The sequence below is a fragment of the Erithacus rubecula genome (assembly GCF_903797595.1).
Source record: "Erithacus rubecula genome assembly, chromosome: 22".
NCBI lineage: Eukaryota > Metazoa > Chordata > Aves > Passeriformes > Muscicapidae > Erithacus > Erithacus rubecula.
In genome coordinates this window covers 10,297,860-10,307,876 of record NC_136674.1, presented here as the reverse complement: position 1 = coordinate 10,307,876, position 10,017 = coordinate 10,297,860, and the positions used below count along the sequence as shown (strand labels likewise).

General features: G+C 58.2%; 1 protein-coding gene across 1 annotated transcript; it reads right to left on the bottom strand.

Annotated features, from left to right (window-relative positions):
* Positions 1–6,474: 6,474 nt before the first annotated feature.
* On the bottom strand, positions 6,475–8,977 carry SUPT4H1 (SPT4 homolog, DSIF elongation factor subunit). Its single transcript, XM_079324944.1, has 5 exons — positions 8,817–8,977; positions 8,236–8,342; positions 8,080–8,135; positions 7,853–7,906; positions 6,475–6,856 (listed from the first exon to the last, which is right to left on the bottom strand). The coding sequence occupies exons 1-5, from the start codon at positions 8,892–8,894 to the stop codon at positions 6,789–6,791; spliced, it is 363 nt and encodes a 120-aa protein (XP_079181070.1). The 5' UTR covers positions 8,895–8,977; the 3' UTR covers positions 6,475–6,788.
* Positions 8,978–10,017: the final 1,040 nt, after the last annotated feature.

Here is a 10,017-nt window from a genome sequence, read left to right as displayed (position 1 = left end):
GCTGATGGACCCCGGGACGCTCCCTGAGACAAACCATGACCCCAAGGCATTACTCCCCCACTCTGCCCTGCCTGCCCTTGTCTTAGGGCACCTCGATGCAGGTCAGACACTGCCATGCACCCCAAAATTTCCTGTGAAAGGAGCACCGCAGGTGCCTCATTGCCACGCTGCAGCACGCAGGTCCCCTCTGCCCGCAGGGCTGTTCCTTTTCCAGTAACTCTCCCAGTATCGGGGAACGCAGGGCAGCGGGAGCCCGAGGTCGGGTTAGCGGCGCCGCCGGCCCCAGGCACGGCGGGGGAAGGGCTCTTGTCGGGCTGTGCAGCCGAGGCGCTGCGAAAGCGCTGATATTTCTTATCGGCCTTGCAGCAACTTCCCCTGCTCGCCTGCGGTTTGCGCTGCCGGCAGGGGAAGTGCTGCGCTCAGCCCCAGCGCTGGAGACGAGCTGCTGCTGGGGCCTCAGCCCGGTGTGAACCCTGCTTGCTGTGGGGACAGCAGCTGCCCCGCCACGCTCACATGATTCCCACATCCAGCACCCCAGGCTTCCATCCAACCCGCACCTTGTGGAGGAAGAGGAGGAGGAGGAGGAACAGGATGTTCTCACCCAAACCCTCCCTAAGCCACCTCCACTGCCCTGGGGCCAGCAGGCAAGTGGCCGAGTGAGCCACTGGATCCACAGCCAGACTGTAGCATCTCCTGGCCAGGCTCCAAAGGAGCCACAGTGTCTCAGCCAGGCCACTGGTAACACTGAAGCCTAATGATAGCGTTCCCAAAGCACCACAGCACAGTGGCACAGGCATGGCACAGCTCTCTCTGCTTGACATGCCAAGGGTGGCCTCCTAAAAGACCCCTGGGACACAGGGCTCTGAGCTGGGATGCTCCAGGAGAGCAGGTGCTAGGGACATCTGCAGCACCAAAGAATCAGGAGTGCCAAGCACTGCCCCTGAGAGCTTTTTGGATAGCAAGAGCATTGTCTACCACCATCATGGAAACCTTCAAGGAAGAACTGCAGCACCTGTGGCACGGCTGAGGCCCAAAGAGGGGCTGCGGTACCGGCGTGGGCTGGGTCCCATTTTCCCCCCGGACACGGGATGGGGCCCCGAGCTCCCGAGCACTCCCAGCCCCGCTCCCTGCCCGTGCCCCGCCGGTGCCCCGGAGCCGGGCAGGAGCGGGGCCGTTAAAAGTGACTCAACCAGAAACTGCCGGGCCGGGGAGGCGGCGGGCGGGAGGCAAATGAGAGCGCGAAGGGAAACCTCAAAAAGGCGAAGTGACGCGGCGGGCGGGGGCCGCGGCGCTGGGTTTGCCCAAATATGGCCAAAATCTGGGCCCGGCTGCGCCGGCGGCCGCGGGGCGGTTGGGCCGGGGCCGCTCCGGCTCTTTCCGAGGCACCTGCTGCCAGCTGGGGGAAGGGACCCCACGGGCCCCCATGGCACCCCGTGCTGCAGATGGGCCACTCCTGTTTCCCCCTCTTCCTGGGATGGAGGATGCTCTGGGACAGAGCTCAGCAGGGATACGGGGAAGGAGGGATGAGAACTGCCATGGCAGGATGGGCTCAGGGGATGCAGGGCTGGGCTCTGTGGGTGACAGACCCTACTGTCCCTTGACCTTGATCCTCCGGGACAAGGGACAGGAATACCTGAGCATCTCTGAGGGCCAGGAGCAGGGACAGGCATTCAGGGCTGCCAGGAAGCACTTCCCCAAAGCTGGCATTGGTGGCACCTTTCCAGGCCAACTGTGCAGTTCCAAAACCCCCACCTGGCCAAGGGGACAGATCCTGCAGCCACTGGACTGTGTTGCCCTGTACCACACACCTGAGCTGTTTGGGGACCAGAAGTGCAATGTCCTTTCCCAAAACAAGTCCCAGGACTCTGTTTGGGCATTTGGTGGTTCTCCTGCAACTGCATGTGCAGAAGGACCATTTCCTTGGAAGGGAAAAGCCCCTTCCAGCCCAGCACCAGCAGCAGCCTGGGTGACATGCAGCTGTCCAGGAGGAGGGAAGGACAAGTTCCACCTGGGATGCAGCAGGAGGTCTGGGAGAGCTGGGGATGGGGAGATACCATCAGACTCTCAAATCCCTCCTTGGACTTCCGCTGTGGTCTCACTTTGCCATATGCCTTCAGGAAATGTGTCCACACCATCCGAAGCCACTTCCCCTGCTGAGCTGAGACTCCACTCTGCCCCTCCCAACCCTTTGGCATTTCCCTTCCCATGATGGAGTAGACCAGGGAGGTGAAAGCTCTCAGATTAGAGGAGGGTTGGAACTGCCCACCAGACTCCAGAACCCATTCTCTGGGGGCAGATGGGTTTGGAGGTACCCGCCATTAAGCAGTTCAGGGCTCTTTGCAGACAGCCTTGTGCTCACAAGGGGTGGATGTTCTACTTCCACGTGCCCTTTGCAGGCCTCTGTCAAGAGCTCACCAGTGTCTCCCCTTCACAAAGCAGAGCCTCCTCCTTCCACTGCAGTTCCTGAGGGGGAAGCACCCAGAGGAGCTCTCTGTTTCCTCACAGGTCTCCTGAGCAGGGAGCATATCCCAGATCCTTGCCCACCTGCCTCCATCCCAGTGTCCCAGGGATCCCATGGGATAGGCATGTGACAGCTGGGCCCTGCTCCTTTTTTGAGAGCTCTGGAAGCTTGCCCCCCTCCCCCTCTCACCCCCCCAAAACTGCCACCCTCCTGCTGCTGCTCAGGTCTGGCCCTGGCCTCCTCCTCTCCCCACCACATCAGACATAGGGGCCTTGGTGGCTTCTGCCCATCTGCCCCAACACAGAAGTTGGGGCAGGATGGGGCACCCGTTCCTGGCATGCCCCAGGCTTTGCCATCCTCACTACAGCAGCATTTCACTCCAGGTACCAGGACAACTCAGGTCATCTTCCTCATCACCTGCACCTGTCAAGGTCTTATCAGCCAGTTTCCAAGGAAAACAGTCTTAAGCTGGAGTTTGTTTGGGGCTTTTCCCCAACCCCTACCACCTGTCCCCAGAGGTTTCCACATCCCTGAGGCAACCAGTTCCCCCAGGCACACAGGGTGGCCAAAAAGGCACCTGGGAAAGTCCAGGTCCACACTGGGAATCAGTGAAGAAGGTGAAAGTGGATTTAGGGTGAAGCAGGGATGATTCTCAGAGAGTAGGAGCACTTCTCCTATCAGAAAAGGCTGGAAGCGTTTGGATTGTTCAGCATGGAAAAAGAAGCTTCAGGGTGACCTAATTGCAGCCTTCCAGTACCTGAAGGAAAAGTACAGGCAAGAAGCAGAGAGACAATTTACAATGGCCTGGGCTAAATGAGATATTGGGCAGGAATTGTCCCCGTGAGGGTGGGCAGGGCTGGCACAGGGTGCCCAGAGCAGCTGTGGCTGCCCCTGGATCCCTGGCAGTGCCCAAGGCCAGACTGGACAGGGCTGGGAGCAGCTGGGACAGTGGGAGGTGTCCCTGCCATGGCAAGGTATGAAACAAGATGATCTTTAAAAGTTCTTCCAACCCAAACCATTCTGTGATTCCACTGGTAGCCCCAGCAGCATCTCAATGTACCAGGCACAGAGCAGCCCCAGGGTCAGCACGGGGGGAATTGTTGGCCCCTGGGCAGGGCCCAATGTGCTCTCATGCCCGTCCCCTTGCCCCGCAGCCGGGGTGGCCCCGGCGAGGCCGCTCTGGGCCGGCTGTGGCAGGTCCCTGTCCCCGGGCAGCGCCGCGGGGCCCCGCGCAGGTGGGGACGAGCATTTCCCGGCAGCTGCCTCTGCACAGGCACCGGGGCTCTGCGGTTTGGAAAGTCGCTTTTCTGGTCCGCAGGGAGAGCCGGGGTATCGGTTCTCAAAACCTGCACGAACCTCCACCGGCTCGTGTTTCCTGCCCCGCTGCCGGGGCTGCCAGCCTGCTCGGGATGCCAAACCTGCAGCATTTTTGGGCCTGCCTGAAATATCTGAGCGTCATTTGCTGCAGGGGGAGGAGCCGTCCTGACTCACATCTCAGCTCCCGGCGCTTTTCTCTCCCAGTTCCCACTCCGGCTGCTGCCGCACATTTTTCCTCCAGTTCCTTCAACGTGAGAGCTCCCTGCCCTACTTTTGGCAGCGATTAAAGCTCCGCATCGTTTGCTTTTTTGCTGGTCCAAACCCCGGCAGCTCCGGGCTGCAGTCTCTCTGAAGGGCTGCTTTTAGGAGCCTTGCGGGGCAGAGGATCGCCGAAGTGCTGGATGTGGGCTCGGCGTGGGGCTCGGGCTCAGGGGCCAGTCTGGTGAGAGGCACCACGTTCTTGGAAGTGCTGTGGGCACAGCAGGTGCAGCTTTCAAGGACCACCACTTTCATTTTCCTCACTGGGGTGGATCCTTTGCATCTGCACTGCAGCTCCTGCCAGCCTTAACTCTACATATCCTGGAGCACTCGGGCTTCTAGCAAGGGGTGAAGTCTCTGCAAGGTTTCCAAACCCCCTCAGTTTCCCCGACAGGTATAGTGACAGTGCTCATTGCTCCCTGGGGACAATTTTCTAAGCAAATTTTCCAGCCCTGAGTGGTGACTGCAACTTCCCAGGAAGGGAGAGGAGAACCATGGAACCTCAGCCCCACAGCAACCCAGCCAAACAAGCCCATCCTGCCCAGGGTCCTGTGCAGAGCGCTCTCATCACCTCCTCTGCATCATGGGCCAGGGGACAAGGGTCCTGATGTGGCTCCAGCCTTGGAGCAACTCCAGCAGAGCCATTCCCTGCAGCCAGGGGAAGGCAGTTGGATTGAAAGGTGCTGTGAAACAGCAGAAAATGGAGCCTGTGCCTCAGTCGGTCTCCATCAGTTCCCCAGCCCCAGCACAAGACCGTGCTGCCACCCTGTGGCACTGCCAGCATGAGGCTCCCTGGGCTGGGCATGGCAGGGGAGTGGATGTGTCATCCAGCATCCTCCCAGCCTGGCTGGAGCCAAACCTTGCTCCCCAAACCCATCTCCAGCCATCTGGAGAAAGAGCCATCCCCCTCATCCTCCTTGTCCTCTTCCATCCTGAGCGTGTCAGGCTGCCCAGACAGTCCTGGATGCAGCTTTCCCACACCATTCCACAGGGGATAAATGCCTCTGGGGGGATCCAAGGTCACCTTGTGCTGTGCTGCTCATGGCACAGCTGGGCCAAAATTACCCTCCAGATCCCAGAAGTCCATGCCCAGAATGCCTAAAACTGAGCATCCTGCAGAGACAGGCCCTGGGTTGCTGGGACAGTCACACCTCTGTCCAACAGGCCTGATTTACTGGGAACTCCTAAGGTCCATCCCCTGCCTGGACTGGAACCCAGCAAGCCTGAAGGATGATTCACCAGGCAACTCAAGGGCTTTGATTTCACTGAGGATATGTGAAAGTCATGGTCAACTCCTCCTTTTGACTGCAGAACTGAACCTGCTGTTCCCTCTACCCAGGAGGAGGGTCCAACCCCCAGACCCAGGGCCCATGTGCTCTCAGCTCTTTCCACAAAAAGTGACCTGTGCCTAGAGCTGTCTGCTGGAGCTCAGAGCCCAGAGCAAGGACTTGACTTGGCCCAGGTCTGTACTGAGCAAATACTCGTTACTTCAGCACCACATCTGCAAGGGCCCATACAAAAGGCACCTTCCCCTCCAGCCCCACTGTGCTCCAGGCTTCTCCCACCACACATCTGCTCCAGGCCTACACAGGAGGCCATGCTCTGTCTGACCTGGGACTCATTTCTCATTGCCAGCTCTACAAACCAGAGCAGTGCAGAGAGGGCATCACCTCTACACTCCTGGCAGGGTCACTCCTCAGCCAGTCCTGAATTCCCTGTACTGCAGCTGCTCTCATCCCAGACCAAATGCAATTTTCAGTCTCTGATGGTTTTCCACCATTTGTTGCCAGAAAACAAAACCTGAACTTTCCAGCTCCAGGATTATCTTGGGGAAAAAGAAAAAAAGGTTATTTCACAGAGCTACTGATCTAGGACTAAGCCCTTCTTGATCAGTGGCTGCTGCTGAACTGAAACAGAGTAACTCAAGCAAGAGCATCAGCTAAGGAATCCCTCAGGAGTTCAAGTGTTATGGACACTAAACTGACATTTGTTACAGTCAGATCCCCAGAATAGGAGGCTGCTTGTCCATCCCTCCTTGTGCATGGCCTGGTGCTGCCTCCCAACCACCCCAGCAATGGGCTCATCCTGTTCTGCCTGCCCTGGAGCCCAGCAATGGCCAGTGGAGCGTCCTGGAAGCTCCATCCTGCTACTGCAACCCTTGTACAGGACCTGCAGGCCCAGGGCTCCATGACCTCCACAGGAAGCATTGGCCATCACTGCTCTGCTCCATCCAGCTGCAGATTTCCCCCAGGGAAGGATCCAGCCCCAGCACAGCCAGGGCAGGATCTCCCTCTTGAGGCAGGAATATAGCCCATAGCACAAGCAGTGACAATTGCAGGCTCTGAACAGTGTAGCACAGGCAGGGGGCGAATGTGAGCCCCCCACCTCACCACCCTGCAGTGGTGAAATCAGTGACACAGTGACACCTGCACCCAGCCTTGACCAGGCAGTGAGTTTTATTGAACTATTTGCACAGCTATTTCCCAAATCCCCCCTTTCCCACACCAACTGTAAAAAAGCTTGGGGCCATGATTAAATGCCCTTTCCCAGCTCCACTCACACCCTCCCTCCTGTCAAGGCTCAGATAAATGTCTGCAGTCTGTGGTGTGGCGGAGTCTGGAGGTACTGAGTGAGGGGAGCTGAGCCAGCACACTCCAAGTCCTGCCCCACTTCCCTAGAGGATAAAGCTCAGATGTTCTGGAGCAGTGGCCACTGCCTCCTCCACACAGCACTGGCATCTCCAGGCAGCCCCTCAGGTTTTTATGGCCGTGTCCCGGGACTTGTAGGCCACACCACGGCTCTTCAGCTCTCGGACGATCCCTGCAGCAAGGACACAAACACATTTCAGTCTTCTGCTGGGAGAAGAAGCACTGGGAACATCTGGTGGCTCTGTCATGTAGAACTGGACAATCATCTTAGTTTCACAGAATCATGGAATATCCTGAGTTGGAAGGGAGGGATGCACAAGGATCATGGGAGTCCAGGTCCTGCCCTGCATAGACACCTCAATAATCCCACCCTGCGCATCCCTGGGAGCATTGTGGAAACACTCCTGGAGCTCTGCCAGCCTTGGGGCTGTGACCATCCCCTGGGGAGCCTGTGCAGTGTCCTGCACCCTCAGGGGGAAGAACCTTTCCCTGATATCCCATTTAAACCCTAACCCTGGGTACTTCAGATGTGCTGGGCTGTGTCAGAGGGCCTCAGCTTCTGGCTTCATGATGTTTCCAGCTCTTTCCCAATGCAGAGCTCAGTCAGAAATAAGGAACCTTGGACTCCAGGCACAGGCATAGTTTCTATCCCAGGGGTTTGGGATTCACTCCTGGCTTAGCAGTCTACTCTGGGGCTACATACTGGGCAGGAACTCAGCCCTTTCTGCATTCCAGAGATAAAGCAAATCCTCTGCACCCTCCATTCCATTTGTAAACACACAAATCCACCATGGCATGAGCCATCAGTGCAGGAGGAGGGGTGTTCTCACTGGGATTGCCTCAACAGCACCCCATCCTGCAAAACCCTTTTCTATGAACAAAACTCCATGTTTTCCTGGAGCCGAATGGTTTGAGATGTGCTCATTTCCCGAGTCACTCATTAATCCCAGTTTATCCCTCTGACAGCCAGGCTTTAGTCAGCAGTTCACAATGTAAACTTCTGGCAGGCTCAGTGCTGAACCCTGAAACTCCCTCTCCAGTCCAGCACCTCCCTGCAGTCATCTTTGCTGATTCCATCACATTGGGCTGATTCTGTCACTCCTGGCTGATCCCATCACCACATGCATGCTCCCTGTGCCAAACCCCTGACTCCATCACACAGGTCTACCTTGGGGCAGGCGGCCAGTCACAGACACTGCGTAGACACCTGGCTTGAAGGTACCTATGGGAAAGAAAACCCCGAGTTACCCCACAAGGAGCAGCCAGGTGGGAATCCTCAATGTGTGCAGATGTCCTCTCACTGGAGGCAGAACCCCTTCCACAGCCCAACCAGCAGCTCTCACTGCCCTGAGAAGGGTTTGCAGAGAAGGGATCCCCAGCTTCCAAACTACTCACTGATCCGCTGCCACTTGGAGACCCAGCTGTCCTCAGGGCTCATCATGGTTATGATCCTGCGGGAGGGGCGGCAGTCAGGGGACATCTCCCGGCTGGGTGACCCCACAGTGCCACTTTAGTGTCCCCAGGCTCCTGGCCGGGCCCAGCCCCACTCACCCATCGAAGGAGGAGCTGGTGCAGTCATACACCATCTCCCGGTTGCCCTTCATCTGCAGGTATGTCTCACAGTTGTCACAGCCATCATACTCGAACTGGTCGATGGTCTAAGGGGACACGGATGTCAGGGACAGGGACCAGAACCGGGAGTTGGGTGGCCGCGGGGCCGGGAAAAGGGAGAGAACCTCGGTAATGAAGGCTCAGGGCAGGGCCGGGGCAGAAGGGAAGCGGCCAGAGGCGGCCAGAGGCAGGGGGGGGAGAGAGGCCGGGCGGGGAAGGGCCGGGGCCGGAGCGCGCAGGCCGGGCTGGGGTCGGAGGAACCGACCAGGCGGGGAAAGACCAGGAAGGTCCAGGCGGGGGGGGGCATGAGGGCCAAAACGGATGGGGAAAGGGCCGGGAAGGGCAGAGAGGCTCGGGCTGGGCGAGAGGGAAGAGAGCCGGCGCAGGGAAAGGCCGGGGCCAGGGAGAAGGGCCCGGCAGCGGCTGCAAGGCTTAAGCCGGGCGGGGGAAGGCCCGGGGCCGGCGAGGAGCAATCCCTGTGCCAGCCCCTGTCCCTGTCCCGGTCCCCTTCCCGGTCCCACCTTGACGAGGGAGCAGAGCAGGCAGGCGCGCAGGTGCCGCAGGTCCTTGGGGACGGTCTCCAGCGAGATCGCGGCCATCGCTGCCCCAGCCCCATTCTGCGGCTGCGCCCGGCCCCGGCCCCGCCCCGGGAGCGGGAACGGGCCCGCCCTAGATAGGGAACGGGAACGGGAATGGGTACGGGAACGGGAAGGGGAAAGGGCCCGCCCCGGATCGGGAACGGGAAAGAGCCCGCCTCGGATCGGGATCGGCCCCGGGAGCGGGATCGGGAAAGGGCCCGCCCCGGATCGGGAGCGGGAACGGGCCCGCCCCGATCGGCCCCGGCCCGAGCCCTGTCACGGCCGGGCCGGGAGTCCCTCCCCGCGGGCTCCTCCGCCAGCGCAGCCCCGCGCACAAAGATCAGACGCAGGCAGCAGACCGGTACATGGATAAATATATTAGTAAATAAATATATTTCTGAGCACATCAGCATATTCACACATCTTTGTGTTTATCGGACATAAATACACAGTTTGGCATATATATAAAACGTATTCTTTTTTTTTTTTCCTGTGTGTGGTCTTTTTTTTTTTTTTTTTTTTTTTTTTCTTCCTGGGTCATAATTTATTCCCAAACCCCGAGAGCCAGGACAGACTCAGAAAAAAAAAAAAAAAAAGACACAAAAAGCAACAACAAAACGAACTGATATTCACATTTTCTAAAGGATCTGAAGGATTTGTGCAGGAGAGGAGATAACCAGCCAGCCCGACCATATTGCCAGTTCAGGGGGTGGGAGCTCCTGGGAAGGGGGTCCCTGGGGAAGGGGTTGGCCTTCAGTTTGGATAGGGGGAGCTTGGGATGCTCTAGCTTCTTTCAGTTTTCGGCTGTTACTTTGGATGCAAAGATGGAAAATGAGCTCTGCGTCACTGCGGGGATACTGGAGAAACTCCAGCAGGAGCAGAGCCCACAGGCACCAAGCACTCAAAAGCATCACTCAGAAGCCAGAGGTAAAGAACTGTGAGGAACCATTCCCTATTTTGTCAGATACTGCTTCTTCCCTTCCAGGCAGCCAAGGTTAGTGATCCATCTACTACAGGGATCTTTCAAACCCAAGTTCCCAGAGAGTTCCTCCCTCTCCTCCCCGAGCCCCCACCGAGGCAGATGTGAACAGGAGCAGCAGCATAAGGTGAGGAAAGGGAGACACTCAGAAGCCCTGGCAGCCTG